Source organism: Anastrepha obliqua, chromosome 1 (genome assembly GCF_027943255.1).
Source record: "Anastrepha obliqua isolate idAnaObli1 chromosome 1, idAnaObli1_1.0, whole genome shotgun sequence".
NCBI lineage: Eukaryota > Metazoa > Arthropoda > Insecta > Diptera > Tephritidae > Anastrepha > Anastrepha obliqua.
In genome coordinates this window covers 70,605,685-70,622,677 of record NC_072892.1, presented here as the reverse complement: position 1 = coordinate 70,622,677, position 16,993 = coordinate 70,605,685, and the positions used below count along the sequence as shown (strand labels likewise).

At 37.3% G+C, this 16,993-nt stretch overlaps 1 protein-coding gene across 2 annotated transcripts in view; it reads left to right on the top strand.

The window, feature by feature from the left end:
• The window catches only part of LOC129235535 (dynein beta chain, ciliary), a 44,989-nt gene extending 28,733 nt beyond the window's left edge, over positions 1-16,256 (top strand). For both annotated transcript variants that reach the window (XM_054869427.1, XM_054869426.1), the window contains 7 exons: positions 901-1,071; positions 1,135-1,451; positions 1,510-1,924; positions 1,992-2,993; positions 3,073-3,221; positions 8,554-8,686; positions 15,961-16,256. In XM_054869427.1, coding sequence (XP_054725402.1) covers positions 901-1,071; positions 1,135-1,451; positions 1,510-1,924; positions 1,992-2,993; positions 3,073-3,221; positions 8,554-8,686; positions 15,961-16,122 — 2,349 coding nt within the window. In that variant the 3' untranslated portion in view covers positions 16,123-16,256. The remainder of the gene's footprint in view (positions 1-900; positions 1,072-1,134; positions 1,452-1,509; positions 1,925-1,991; positions 2,994-3,072; positions 3,222-8,553; positions 8,687-15,960) is intronic.
• Positions 16,257-16,993: the final 737 nt, after the last annotated feature.

The window sequence follows — 16,993 nt, the reverse complement described above, 5'->3', positions numbered from 1 at the left end:
AAGAGAAGAAAGTTGAACGCAACTCTCTCAAGCATTCTCAAAGTAAATAAATGAAAAATAGGAAAAATTATGAAGTAAAAAGACTGATTCTGAAATGTTTCCTTTTATGTGGTACACGCAAATCTATTTATTTGGCCCATCTTAATTAATGAGCTCATCCAGAAACTAAAATTGGTCCAGTTCTTCATTAACCTGTTTAAAACTGGTTGTAAACATTTACTTCTTTGCAAATAGTGGTTAATTTCATTGCCAATCTTGTCAGTGTCTTATTTGCTAGTACCCACTTTCGATAAGGACTTAGACGAATTAAGATTATATTTGTGGAAGAGTTGGAGCAAATATGCAGCAATAAAACATATTATCCTACAAGTGGAAATGAAACAATTGTTGGGGTTTTTTACCTATAAATACGTACTTAGCGGCGTAAAAAATCATAGATTAGAGAAGAGGCCATATCCAAAGAATGAAATCCCCTGATCTTATCTTATTAATTTTAGGCCAGGTTTGTGGCGCTGCCTAGCAAGTGAAGCCTGCCAATCATGTTTGCCTTTTCGAGAAAATTTTTAATAAGCCAAATAAAAATAAAATTTGTTGTGCGCTTGAATTATGAGAAGTGTAGATGTTTCCTTACCAATTTGTTTGCGCCGTTCCTAGTACCTATATCTCTATGGCTGGGCCATATCAACAATATTCTAAAATAAAGAAGCTGCAACTGCTGACCTTTTCTGTTTTAGACATTGTGTGAGGCGCACTTAATGAGTAGCTCAATCAGAACTTGTTTGGACCTCCCCGCCATTCTCGATAAGACTTTGTTTATGTTACTTTAGTGTCCATAAATCTTCTTTAACCAAATTGCAATTACCATTGTGAATACTTCTATACAAATATTTATCTTTTTAGGCTTTTAGCGTAGTATTCCAAAAGGCCATCGCACGCGCCGATCCCGGTGAATGTTTAGATGCACGTGTTTCTAATTTAATCGATTGCATAACCTACTCCGTATTTCAATACACTTCGAGAGGTTTGTTCGAATGTGATAAACTAATTTTCGCATCGCAAATGGCTTTCCAGGTATTTGTCATTGTTTAAATTACTTTTTTTTTATTTTATAAACAATTTCTTCAATATTCACAGATTCTTTTGATGAACGAGGAAATTACATCTACCGAACTGGACTTTTTACTCCGCTTCCCGATTAAACCGCACGTCACAAGCCCGGTTGATTTTCTATCCAACCAATCGTGGGGCGGAATATGCAGTCTGGCGTCTAAAGATGAATTCCGTAACCTCGATCGGGATATAGAAACTTCATCAAAACGCTGGAAGAAATTGGTGGAATCCGAAGCGCCAGAAAAGGAGAAATTCCCGCAAGAGTGGAAGAATAAGACGGCGCTGCAGCGTCTCTGCATGATACGCGCGCTGAGACCGGATCGCATGACCTATGCGCTGGCGTAAATTATGACTCTAAAAAGACTAAATGGAATTTAATAGTTTCCCTTTTCTTTGCAGCGATTTCATAGCTGAAAAACTTGGCAACAAATATGTAGAGAATCGCGCTTTGGAATTCGCAAAATCCTTTGAAGAGACTAGTCCTTCTACACCAATTTTCTTCATATTATCGCCAGGTGTGAACCCGTTGAAGGACGTTGAGGCGCTGGGCAAACTTATGGGTTTCACTATGGATTTGGGCAATTTTCACAATGTATCGCTGGGTCAGGGCCAGGAAGTTATTGCTGAGGCAGCCATGGATACGGCCGCCAAAAATGGTCACTGGGTTGTATTGCAAAATATACATTTGGTGCGTAAATGGTTGCCGGTGTTGGAGAAGAAATTGGAATTCTACGCAGAAGGTTCGCATCCAGATTATCGCATGTTTTTAAGTGCCGAACCGGCATCCTCACCTTCGGCGCATATTATACCACAGGTAGATTGATAATCGCCGTTAGGAGTGTCTCTTTCACTTTGTTTATATTGATTTCTTGCGCTTTTAGGGTATTCTCGAGTCCTCTATTAAGATAACTAATGAACCACCCACAGGCATGTTGGCCAATTTACACAAAGCACTTGACAACTTCACGCAGGAAACATTGGAAATGTCCGGCAAAGAAGCAGAATTTAAAGCTATACTTTTCTCACTATGCTATTTCCATGCCGTGGTGGCTGAACGGCGCAAATTCGGACCACAAGGCTGGAACAAAATCTATCCATTCAATGTAGGTGACTTAAATATTAGCGTATCTGTGTTGTACAATTATCTCGAGGCAAACGCAAAAGTACCCTGGGAGGATTTACGTTATCTTTTCGGTGAAATCATGTATGGCGGTCACATAACTGACGACTGGGATCGTCGTTTGTGCATCACATATCTGGAGGAGTATATGCAACCAGATCTGGTTGATGGGGAACTCTTTCTAGCACCCAGTTTTCCGGCGCCACCCAACACAGATTACGCCGGTTATCATACATATGTGGATGAAATGATGCCTGCCGAATCACCATACCTGTATGGCCTGCACCCAAATGCAGAAATTGGTTTTCTAACCACACGGGCTGAGAATATATTCCGCACGGTATTTGAGATGCAACCGCGCGATGCGGGCGCTAGTGGTGGCGCCACAGTGACCAGAGAAGATAAGGTGAAACAAATCGTAGATGAAATTATGGAAAAATTGCCCGAAGAATTCAACATGGTGGAGATAATGAACAAAGTGGAAGAGCGTACTCCCTATGTGATTGTAGCTTTTCAGGAGTGTGAACGTATGAATTATCTGACTAGCGAGATGAAGCGCAGTTTGAAAGAATTGGATTTGGGTTTGAAAGGTGAGCTCACGATCACATCCGATATGGAGGTATTGGAGAATTCACTCTTTTTGGATCAAGTGCCGCCGGTGTGGGCGCAACGCGCCTATCCATCACTGCTGGGCTTGAATTCATGGTTCATCGATTTGTGTTTGCGTTTGCGCGAATTGGAAACATGGTCTACTGATTTTGTGGTGAGTGCAGCTAATTGTATAGTACGAGTATGCGACTGAATGTCTTGTACAACAATAAACGTACATATTTGTTTTGCAGCTTCCTTCCTGTGTCTGGTTGGCCGGTTTTTTTAATCCGCAGTCGCTACTAACCGCAATTATGCAGAGCACCGCGCGCCGCAATGAATTACCGTTGGATAAAATGTGCCTTCAATGCGATGTGACTAAAAAGCAGAAGGAGGATTTCACGTGAGTGAGCCCAACCCATTATTTAATAAAATTTACCTTAAGAAAATATCTTAATTTTTTATACAACGCAAATAACAGGTGTTCCAATAGGAAATCAATGAATTTGTACTTAAATAATAAAAATGTTATGCTCAGTAGATGACGAAACTTTACATTACATTGGACGCTCAGAATTCTTCAGTTATGAAATGTAAATTGTCCACAAAACTTAGGCAAATTTTTACTTGCATGTAAAGCAATGTAATTTTTAGATTTTCAGAATAGTTTTTTGTTTCGATATTTTTTGCAAAATTAATTCCAAAATATCGATCATTGCAAACATTTTCGCCGTAGTTTATATTATTGTTTTTTGATATGTTTTAATATAAACTTGATATATCCCTATTGAATCCCCCTTTGCGTGTATACCTAAACGTACTAAGTACTTTCACATACCACACATATACGTGCATACATATTTAGTACGCAAGCACATTGCATATGTGTGCGTTGTATATAGAGTTATAATCTATATTATCTTGTGCATGAACTTTCAACCCAGAAGAAAGTTTTCCCAACAACTACCCAACCATCACCATAATCAACCATAAACACCATCATCCATTCATCTCTTCAGAAACGTTGGTCTCCATCGCCGTCATCAACATCGACGTTACTATCGTTTAACAGTAAATAAATCAAATCGCAAATTGAATTGACTTCTTAGCTGACCTCCGCATGTACATATCCATACACACGTACATACATACATATTACTGATACTCCTCTCCGTACGTGATTTGATGTACATTTCGCCGTTTTGGCTGTTTTGTGTTTTTTGCTTTTGCGGCTGTAAATTTTTACCCACACAAAGCTCTGTGGTTTCGTAGGTCCGTAGTGAGTATATGCATATGTATGGATGTACGGACATTCGAATAACGGTCTTCTGATATATGATAGCACGTAAGCTTGTATAATTTTAACTTTAGTTGTTTTAACTACATACAAATGCATTTAGTCGCAAGTTCAATTGTCATTCGACTTGATGTGACTACACCAAAGCAAACACGGCGAGCTCAGGGGCCAAAAGCGCTCTGGATTGATTACTTGGAGTCAGTTTGCTTATTAAGTGGTCATAAAAACTGATGTATCAGCATAAAATTGTTCAAAGCGAATTGGTAAATATGTATTGTACTTGTATGTAATACTTACATTCATTCAAATATTAGGGATATAAAATATATCTTTTGATTTATAGAGCCGGGCTCTGTAAAAACTTGTAACGAATTTTTTTTTTAAATAAAAAACTCAGGTACCTAACGATATTTTTTTATTAATTTCAAGAAAATTTAACATTCAAATGAATAAGATATAGATTGCATACCATCGCTTTTTCCAGCGAGTTATGAAAATCTTAAAGCTTTATTGGCCGTCTGTTTGGAGATTTCACTAACAAATTTCGCTATTTATTGAGATTGAGTCATTGGCCATAATGCCGAACAGGGTGGGGTCAAATGCTCTTCTTTATCAATCGTATTGAAGCTGGGTGCAGTCCTTGCTTAATATCAACAACAAACTCCTCTGAAATTAAGCCTATCGACAGTTAGTTGCCGATGCTATTCAATAAAAGTCTGCATTGTTTCAGCGCTAAAATAACAGGCTGCCGTCGGCGAATCTATTTAACAATTTGGTGTGCTATTATTAAATTTAAGCTGAAGAAAGAAGAGGAAAGAACAAACAAATATGCATTCTCACTTTGACAATCAGGCACTAATCATTGGATCGACTTTTGTGTTATAATAATTTTCTCTTTTTTAACGTTTTTTATGTGGATAAATGTAATGAGAAAGAAGACAAACGGTCACGAATTTTATACATACATATATATATTTTCCTTCGTCAGATTATACGAGGTTTTTCAACTGCGCGCCCTACTTGGAATGGGTTCCATCGTAACACATGTTTGCCCACGTTCTCGTCATCCTTTTAAGGGGTGTGACCAACCCTTGGGGGTATCCAGGGGTATCTTAGAAAAACTCGTAGAAAAGGTGTGTTACCAGAGCCTCATTAAAGAGCTTTGCGATGTCTTTGACCCACCGCAATATTGCAATATTTGTCGATGGCCGACCGCAGACCCCGCATGTTCGCGCTTTAATAATTCATAGAACCTGCGAGATACTCACTGAATTTGAGATCGGGGTATTTAAGTGCGTCTTTGAACCCCATAACAAAGCTAGTAATAGATGAAAATGGGTGGAGAATGGCCAACTAAAGCGAAAATATACAAGTGGCGACTAAGGCAATATTTTTTCGATATTCGCGGCTAGGTAGATAGTGGCTGCGGATATGCAGTTTCCATGTGCGGTCTAACTCGCTGGGATTGCTTGATCTTGCACCTCGACAACGCGCCAAGCTATCGTACGTTTATCGTGCAGGCGTTATTGGCAAAAAGTGCATTCCAGTTTTACTGCAGGTTTCTTTTTCGTACTCGCCAAGATGGAGTCGCACCTGAAAGGAACTCATCATATCACCCTACAGAAGGTCAAGGGAACTGTAATTTTAATTTAGAGGTCTGCTGCTAAGATTAAATTTAAAGCACAAATATACATTCTAACTGAATATCATACATTTCAAAGGATTGTAATTTTCATTGAGGGTGCGTCATTCGTGTTGCAAGTGCGGAAAACAAAGAAAACGGTTGATGCTTAAAAGAAAAAATGATGAGGAGTTTCTCTAAATTACCCAAATTTATTAATACCAAAACATTTTTTTAATTATATAATAATCACTTACATTTAGAGTTCTCAAAGGATTCAAAGTCAAAAATATATTAAAAAAAAATTAATATTTTTTATTGATTACAAGTTACTGTAATTTCCTTGATTTTGGTCTGTCGTGATAGTTTGTAACTTTTCTGAAAACTTGAAGTATTTCCTAAACGAAAAAAAATATAACCTCCTATATTTGACTGTTTGCAAATAATGTTATTTAAAAGAAAGTCACAAAAGAAAATAACCACCAGTCGGCTCCACAATTAAAAAGCAAAGCCAATGTACCTTACAAAATTAACTTGGGAAAAACTGGGAAGTTCACGAAGTGGAATGATTCGTATTTAAATAGAAAATTAAAGCTATCCCAGGAAAAATGTCACTGGATGAAAAGTCGTTTCGAAACAATCCATTACTCTTTCTAACAACTGGATAAAGAGACAAAGCGAATAGGTCAGGTGGTGAACGAGTACGAAACGAAGTGTCGCTTGCCATCAAACAAACAGTCGGCGCACTCGCGTATCGGTATTCACGTCACTGTTGACAGTTATGATTTCGAGGTTCTAGACTTCGTTAATCTAGTAACCAGCATTAACACCGATAATAATGACCATGAAATGCAACGTAGAATCTTTCTTGCCAACAAGTGCTACTTTAGATTAAGTAGGCAATCGAGTAGTAAAGCCCTCTCTCCACGAGCGGAACTAATACTTGATAAGGTTCTCATGCCCGTCCTATCGTAGAACGCAGAAGCCTGGGCGATGACAATATCCAATGAGGCGTCCCTTGGAGTGTTTGAGAGAAAGATTCTGCGGAAGTTTTTTAGACCTTTGCACATTGATGACGGCGAGTATCGTAGGCGATGGAACAATGAGCTGTATGAGCTTCACGATGGCATAGACATAGTGCAGCGAATAAAGATCCAGTGGCTTCGTTGGCTGGGTCATGTCTGAAAGTATTCGATGCGGTACCAGCTGGAGGTAGCAGAGGGAAGAGGAAGGCCTCCTCTGCGTAGAAAGATCAGGTGGAGAAAGACTTAGCTTCACTTGGTGAGTCCAACTGGAGCCAGTTAGCACGATAAAGAAACGACTTAAGGGGGTATCGCGCCAATCAAGAAGAAGAACCAGAAGAGGGCAATGTGAGAAGAAAAACGCGTAAATTGACAAGTTTTGAGGGAGACAAGGAGGAAATAGGCAGAATGGTTGGGTGTGTGACTACCATTCGGTAGTGTCCAAGATCAAATCTGCGAATCCATGAAAAAGCTCATATAAAAACATCTGTCATTCGGAGGCAGCAAAAAACTGTAAATCCCTCCTATTGTCCAAAAATATCAAGACGCACACCACAAATAGGAACAGGAGTTCGGCCAATCATCCAAAAAAGGTGTAGGCGCCAATTATATATTATACGACATATAGAAAAAATAAGAATAATTTACTAAATAGGTATCTAGCAAAAGTAAAGATAAATAAAAGGATATGTTATACTATTTCTAAGATTTGTACTTTTCTAGGTAAAACCAATCTGTAAATTGAATGAAAATCTTATAACGTATTTAATATTCCCCCTTACGAGAGGGTTGGCGTGGTAGTACGTTAATCTTTGCCATTTTTCATATTTCTTCTTTTCTAAATTTCATCGTTTACTATTTTTGGCCTCAGTTCATACTCACATGTCTACGTTGCGTCATCCAGATAAAACGCTTCCTTAGATGAGTCATTAGTCGAAATCCAGCCGACAGCCAACCGTCTTGTGGATCCTTTAAAATCGAAAATATAGCCTCTATGGCCACCTGGTTGTCGGTATAAAGGTTAACTCCCATATTTGTCATACACATACATATACAAGCAACTAGCACGATTACACGAAAACTATCACTTCCTTTATTTGAATGTCAGATTGCAAATTTCATTCAGTTTATTTTAAAATTAAAGATTCCCTCTTCGCACCTTTCCACACCACTCAACTAGGGATTCCCTTAGTGAAAATGCTGCTGAAACAATCACGGAAACCGCAAAACAATTACAATGCGGTCAATGATTGACTGATTGACTACGCGATGAGAGCAATTAGTGCGCCCCCAGACGTGTAATTAAAAACACAAATCATTTAGTAAATTGACGCAATTGTAAGCGGCGTCAAGTCGCGACAGTAGAACCGTGACGACGTTGACGCCATCAGCACACTGTACCAACGACGCCGAAAGTGATGCCAATCATTTGCGAGACAATAAAACTAGGCGTCAATAGCTGGAAAATCATGATTGTTAAGCACCAGCGGCAATATGGGCGTCACTGATTAGTAACGCCACATGGATCACTAACATCATAATAAGATTTTGGTTTGCATCAGGGCATAGCGCACTTGTATGTATATATGTATGTGTGTATGTATAGACATACCAGCTACTAGCCATGCATACTTTCGCATAAAATGAATAACTTTTGAACGATATTATTTTTATTATGATATATTTTTATTAAAATATTGCGGAGTAAATAGTATTTCGCGAAATCTTTGATTTAAAATTTATTTGTTTATATGTACATATGTATATGTTTGTATATGTGTGTGTATATTTATAGCACGGCACCACGGGAAGGCGCCTACGTTCATGGCATATTTATGGAAGGCGCCAGATGGGATATACCGCAAGGCATTATCATGGAATCGCGTCTCAAAGAACTCTACCCGCCAATGCCAGTCATCAATATTCGGGTAAGTGAATTCGCCTTTGAAATGATTGCAAATTGTACAGCTACACATACCAACATATCACTGCATATATTGTACGAGTATATGTACATATGTGTGTATGTATATATCTGTTAGTAGAGAAACATTAGTGGAAGTGGAGTTTGAGAAAAGGTTAAAAGATTCATAAAAACAAACCAAACAAATGAAACCCCAGAGCAGTTATTGTCGCCAACAAAGCCGCCAGATCCAACGTGAGCGGCAACATGCCACCAGGCAACAATTATCTAGGCGTCTAACAAATATATGCATATATGTTTGTATATATATGGAATGACGGTGTGCAAATTAGAAAACCTTAGAAAATGGCAAACAGCAATAGAAATTAGATAAAAATGGAATATTGTGTCTGGCGTCTTTGAAATCGTGGTTGAGTTAAGATGTAAATGTGACTGGATGCTTGGATGCTGGCGCCTCCGAGAACCAAATGATATTCAAATTCTTCATGGCACATGTTTGCATTTTAATTTGTATCTATTAGGTGAGATAAATACATGCATACATACATATGTGCAAGTATAAAAATTTCCACGCAAAAGGACAAATGTACCTAACAGCATACCATTTGATGCATAAATACATACATATGTGGAGTGGCTGTTAAATAAGGAGGCGGATCTTGGATCGCAGATAGCTTATTAGCGCCTTCAATATGCATTGCTTCTGCGTCCGTAGAGCACTCTATGCGAATCTTCCGAAGGTTTTAAAAAGGTCTAAAAACTGCGCTCCACACAAATAGAGCCGCCCTAATGCTCCTATGTGTATAAGTCTTCGCAACATATACACCCATACATCGTTTTTTAACATGGTTGAAACTTTTTCAATTTCAAAATAAAAAATGTGTTTCTAAACAAAACATAATTCCTAAAAGGATGTCTTATAAAGTAAAAAAATTTCGTGTAAGAGCAATAAGTATATTTCAGCACCAACCAAGTCGAACATTAAAATGCAACGTAATCTTTATGTCGCGTGTAGATGGATAACAAGTGTTGTACAAGGTGGCACAAAATTAATCATCCAATTTTGTTTTTGAATAACTTTTTTAAAGAAAAAAAAATTTTTTTGGGAAATGGAAATATTTATTTGATCTTTACGCGCTCCATTGCTTGTATATTTGTATACTGCAGCAAAAACTATAAGTTTTTCAATAGGGTGATTAATTTTGTGCCATAAACACACGAGAAAGCAAAAAACAGTCGCTAATAACAAAGCTTGTTGCAAGGGGAAAATCAACAGAAGGCTTTAATAATTTAAATAAACCCCGACAGATGACATAGGATCTGAAATATCTACTGATGATAGCATTTTTGGTACAGTCCATAATAAGCGTGCACGCTTGTTATCAAGTAGCATTGCATAGTTGCAAAATTGATTTATTTCCTTTATTTAAATTAAAAATTTTAAATGTTTCGTACTTACATATGGATTAAATTGTTTTTTTTTTTTGGGGGAAATATTTTTCAGTTTTTCATCTTACACAATTTTTTAAAGTTGTGGAACATATCCCTTATGTGCGACATCATGCATTTTTTTACACGATTTTTCTTGCAAGCACTTGTAAGGAACGTATCTACCGTGTAAAACCAGAATTGGGTATATATGCCAAATGAGTAAGGTTGAACTAAGCTTTCTTATCATAACCCGTACGAGTTTTTCATCCCCAGTAACTTCCCGCAAAATTGTCTGCTTAAAATTTTCATGGATCATTTTAACCCTCCAATTGTCGTTTTCAAACGACCTTTCATTATAGCAGTTTTGAGAGCGGGTCCAAAGTGCCCATTTAGAGTTAGAGGGTATATTAACTTGAAGACAGTAAAAGAATGTATCGACGTTTTGACAGAACTATCACAGTACTTTGCAATAAACCTGCTCTGGGTGACGGGTCATAGAGACATAGAAGGCAACTGCAAAGCAGATGAATTAGCGAGATTGGGGACCACGTTACCGATCCAACCAGACAAAGCGGACATTCCTATACCCTTAGCAACTTGTAAGATGCTTATAGATAAACACACTATCAGTGCTGCCAACAGGCTGTGGTCTCAGACCTTGACCTGTAGAACTATATTAGTAAAATGACGTGGCCGGAATGGAACATGGGCCGCACAAACCGACTGTTAAAACTAAAAAGGAAAAATATGAGAAATCTACTCGGGGTCCTAACAGGGCATTGTCTGATTGGCAGACATGCCAGTAGGCTGGGAGCGCCCTATAACGACTATTGTAGAAGCTGTAACGATATTGAAGAAGAAGAGACTATAGAACACTTTCTATGCGGGTGCATGGCTCTGGATGGAAGAAGGTTCAATATTTTAGGAAAAAGTTCCCTGAATAACTTGGCAGAAGTAGCCAATGTAAAAATAACAAGTCTTGTTAAATATATTAAAGCCACAGGTTGGTTCAATGAGGACAATGTAGAGTGAGGAGAGGGGACAGCCCTGGTGGTATCACAATGGGCCTACAGCAGGCCTAGGTGTGTCAACCGACAACCACTATACCTACCCTACCTACCCTAGAGGGTAGAATCTCTAAAATTAAATTGTATTGTAGAAATGAGGATACAATTAATTGAACTTTCGGCCAAAATGTTAAAATTTTAATCACCCGTAAAATTAAAAATCTGATCCTCGGGACTAGTACTGCATTCGGCAAAGTTGGTCTGGGTAACATCCTCTTTCACAATTATTAGAGTGTATTGCTGTTGGGTAAGAGTTTTGTTAAAATGTGTAATTGGTCCCTAAATCAGATTTAGCTAAAAGCAATGAAGTAAGGATACTTTTCAGCGTACAGATGCCACCTGACAAAGTATTCCGCACAAACGTATTTGGTTTATCACATTAGACAACTTAGTTTATTATTTGCTATTATTGAGTAAGTTTGAGTTCTATTTATAAAATTGGAAATTGAAAAGCGTTTTTCTAGTATAGGAATATTTGAGGTTCTTAGAATGGTGCCGCATAAAAGTAAAGATAGAACACAATTGCACCGAGTTCAAAGTGTTTTCCATCATATTTCTTCCATTTCATATGGTTGAATGCACTATCCATCTAACTAACCATCCAAGTGAAGTTTTTATATTGTGGACGTTCCATTAATTACCATATGCGTTATAATAAGTTGCCCTTTCTGAAGGAAATACATTCCATGGGAAATTAATTTATAAAAAAATGATTTTCGAAGGAGATAAAAAGCGTGCCAAAATGCCCCTTCGCCAGGGGAGAAGAACTCGCAAATGCAAACAAACTGAAAATCTAAATATTAGAGACAACGATTCAGTGGAGCAACAGAAGCATTGCCGTTGCGTACGCTGTACTTATGTATTTACATATGTATATCGCCTAGCCGTATACACAGTGGGGCTTTCCCTTACATATTGTATTTATGAAATTATATAAAACTAGCAAACCCCCCCTTCGCTGGGCACACTAAAATAGAATAGATATGGTTTAGAACAGAAAATATATGATTTTCATATTATTTATTTCTTTATTCTTTATTCAAGCGCTTTGGCATAAACAATATTTTTTGTTTTTCTATTTGTTTTTGAGTAAATATAAAATATAAATTGAAAATCAGGAAAAAAGAAGATTGTTTTTAAATGTCAAATCAACGCATATGAATAAACAATCGTCTTTTTTCCTGATCATCCATGAATTTTTCGTTTCAATTTATATGTTTTATTAAGCATTGGAGCTTTTTTAACCATTATCCATTTATATTTTTCAAAAAAAAAAACGAAAAAAATTTTTTTTTCACGAACACATAATTTCATTCGGATTTCACATTAAATTCTCAAATTTCGTAAGAAATTATTCACTGTTCCAAAATCCACTCCAAAAAAATTCACAAACAATTTTTACATGTTGCACTTACGTTTTTTCCTTATGGCATCCAAATCAGAAAGAAATATAGACCCATTGTAACTCACACTGTCAATTTGACAGTTCAGTTCCGCCCCAAGCGTTAAAAAAGTAAGCGACATTATGGATGGTTCAAAAGAACGCTGTACCCGTTGCCAGTGCTCCGAATTACAACCAAACTTTACGAAACCCATTTTCAATACTTACTTAACAATGTGCGTAAGTTTGGTTTAATTCGGTGCAAAGACACGGCGGGTCCACGTTTTGGCATATATTTCGAGACCCTAGTCATCAATAGGTATGAAAATTACCCCGTATTAAAGCACTTATCAACAGCTTTCATTTGATACCCATATTGTACATACACAACCAAAGGTTACCCGGGTCCACGTTTTGACCTATATCTCGAGACCCCAGTCACGGAGCGGCATGAAAAATACTCTGTACTAAAGCATTCCCCAACAGCTTCAATTTGATATCCATATTGTACAAACACATTCTAGGCTCCACGTTTTGGTCTCTATCTCGAGACCCTAGTCACGGAGTGGCATGAAAAATACTCTGAATTAAAGCATTCACCAACAGCTTCCATTTGATACCCATATTGTACATACACATCCGAAGGTTACCCGGGTCCACGTTTTGACCTATATCTCGAGACCCTATCTACCAATAGGTATTCAAACTATACGGAAATCATCTTCAATATCTACTTAACAATGTGTGTAAGTTTGGTTTAATTCGGTTCAAAGACACGGCGGGTCCACGTTTTGGCATATATTTCGAGACCCTAGTCATCAATAGGTATGAAAATTACCCCGTATTAAAGCACTTATCAACAGCTTTCATTTGATATCCATATTTTACAAACACATTCTAGGGTCCACGTTTTGGTCTCTATCTCGAGACCCTAGTCACGGAGCGGATGGGAATACTCTGAACTAAAGCATTCACCAACAGCTTCCATTTGATACCCATATTGTACATACACATCCGAAGGTTACCCGGGTCCACGTTTTGACCTATATCTCGAGACCCTATCTACCAATAGGTATCCAAACTATACGGAAACCATCTTCAATACCTCCTTAACAATGTGTGTAAGTTTGGTTTAATTCGGTGCAAAGACACGGCGGGTCCACGTTTTGGCATATATTTCCAGACCCTAGTCATCAATAGGTATGAAAATTACCCCATATTAAAGCACTTATCAACAGCTTTCATTTGATACCCATATTGTACATACACAACCAAAGGTTACCCGGGTCCACCTTTTGACCTATATCTCGAGACCCCAGTCACGGAGCGGCATGAAAAATACTCTGTACTAAAGCATTCACCAACAGCTTCAATTTGATACCCATATTGTACATACACATCCGAAGGTTACCCGGGTCCACGTTTTGACCTATATCTCGAGACCCCAGTCACGGAGCGGCATGAAAAATACTCTGTACTAAAGCATTCACCAACAGCTTTCATTAGATACCCATATTGTACATACACGTCCGAAGGTTACCCGGGTCCACGTTTTGACCTATATCTCGAGCCCTATTTCCAAAATAAAATATAATCCATGTTACTCGTGGATAATGTAGCTTTCGAATGGTGAAAGAATTTTTAAAATCGGTCCAGTAGTTTTTGAGCCTATTCGTAACAAACAAACAAACAAAGTTTTCCTCTTTATAATATTAGTATAGATATAGATAAAATTAAAAGTATACATTTTACTCATCTGCGATAAACAATATTGCTGACTTACGGGAGATCTGTTCGGCTTCAAATGTGACGTACAAATTTAGGTATCGAACTGGCTTATAGAAAAGGCTTGTACTGTCTCCTGCTATTTTCCTTCTGTGCTGTAAACTCATGCATTCACACAGAACCCCTCAGCCGTACCTATCCTCCTTCAAACTCGTCTTCTGACGTATCCTAAGTAGGTCCTTCTATGAGACTCTTTCGACTCGAGAAGTTTCCAATATTAACAAAAGTGTTTGTTAATTTTTCATGGCTTCTGAAGTTACTTAGTCTAACTGTCGTTTGAATGTCAATCTCTACTAATTAGCACCAGTTTTAAGTTTAAGTCTGTGCAGCAGCCAAAAATATACAAGAATGTGGGGTAGCAATTTTGGAAAAGGAAGAGCTGGATAATGGACAACATGCTGTTCTGTTCATAAATATTCATCACAATTTCCTCATTTACCATTAAGGGGGGAAGCTGGTCTAGAGCGCAAAAAATGGGCATATTTTATGAATTTATTTTGACTCAACAAAGGAATGAATCGAAAATCTGTGAAATAGGTTTAATAATATAGCTTTTATGGTACAAATACAAAATTTTTCGTCTGAATTAATTTCAAAATGGCCGCTGTCCAGCAGTTCTCCTAAGGCGCCTTTTTTTCTAGTGGGTCCATTGCCGAAGACGTAAACTCCTTAATTTTTGTCCTGGATCAAAAAATAAAATTTTTTTAGTTTCTATATAACAACAGAAAGAGACGTACGTAGGATTTTTTCGATATTTTGTTTTTTCGCGAAATGGTGCACGTTTGAACAAAAAGTTACAATTTTCACTATAAAGAACGACATAAAATTGTTGATTAAAAAAAAAAACTATGTAATATAAATAAAAAATCCTACGTACGTCTCCGGAGAAAGGTATTTCGAATGTATTGTCAAAATTTCGTAAGAATCGGTAAAGATTTGTTCGAGTTATTTTTTTTCCTTGTTCACTCCTCTCGGGAGCATAGGATCTCAACAATACTCTTCCATCGTACACGGTTCTGTGCTGTTGTTTTTGCACTGTCCCATGAGATGTCGGCATCTGCTGGTTAACTCTCATGTCCTTGGTCTTGGCGAAGTTGACCTCCAGTCTGACAGTGCGTGCCAGCGCGACTAGTTTGTTGGCCTTCGCTTGCATGTCAGAGAGTTTGTGAAAGAGGAGGCAGATGCCATCGGCGAAGTCCAGGTCGTCAAGATGGTGAAACTCCATACGATGCCTTTTTTGTGCAGGGTCAGTTGACTCACGATCATCAAGGACGATGGCGAAGAGAAGGGGCGACAGGGGACAACCTTGCCTTACGCCTGCGTTGGTAGTGAATGGATCGCTGATATCGCCTTTGTGAATCACTGCCAACTTGCTCGTCTCTTAAGGGGAAATATACGAATATATTTTTGTATTCGAGAAACGTCAGTAAAATCCGAAAAAGTTTTTTTTGTCAAAGTTGCTCCTACACTGCCTTTACCGCAGGTCTAGATTACAGCTGCAATATACGACTATGATATGGCAAGTTTCGAACCATTTGAATATGTTTATCAAACAATATTTGTCTTCTTATACTTTTTTTAATGAATTTCTTCTTATATATTATTATTTCACAGGCCATTACGCAGGACAAGCAAGATTTGCGCAACATGTACGAATGCCCTTTGTATAAGACGCGCACCCGTGGCCCCACTTACGTTTGGACATTCAACTTGAAAACTAAGGACAAGCCCGGTAAATGGACGCTAGCTGGTGTGGCTTTACTGCTGCAAACATAAATGAACAAAATATAACTGTTATTATGCAATTTTATTATTAGATTCTTAGATTGATAACTCACCAAAAGTGATGAAGGTAGTTGAGAATATGATTTTCTTCCGTTAATCTAAAACAATAAACGTAAAAATATGAATGTGTGTGAGTAAATACTTACCCGAAAAAATAAATACAAATATAATATTTTTCACTTAATCGTGCACTGGGTCAGTAAAATCAATAGAATCCATTGTGCACGTCTACAAATAAGGTATCTAAAATATAATATTAAGTTTATTGCGAAATTTCTCCACCGCGAGTTCGTCTGATTCAAAATTCATAAGACTTTGAAATACATAAAAAAAAACAAAATGTGCAAAAAACAATAAAGTCATTGTCCTTCAATTTTCAACTTATTTATTGGGCAAAGTTTTTAATATTTTCATTCGCTTTTGATCACACTTAATTGGTGCCTTTTAAATTTAATTACCCGCGTTTTATAAGAGTAGCTCCACTTCTCGAAATAACCTTATATCATAAATTTTGAGAATTGTATTGCAAATTTTTTACATCGTTTTACATACATACATGGTGATAAGACAAGTGAAAATGTAAGGAGCAAAAAGTCTTAGTTCGCAAACTAACAATTAAGACTTATTTGCTTCTTTTGGTCTAAATTATTATTGCCTTAATCATTTTACATCGTTGTTTTGAAACCCTGTATACTATACGATACAAGAAACAATTTCCAATACATTTTCTAGTGTTTTTGCCATTTAAATTAAAAAATTTAGTTTTATTTCTTTTAATATTTTAAAAATTAATTAATTAATTTTTATTTTATATATTTCGTTTTCTTTCCAATAACATTGGCCAAGAATTTGACAGAGTGAA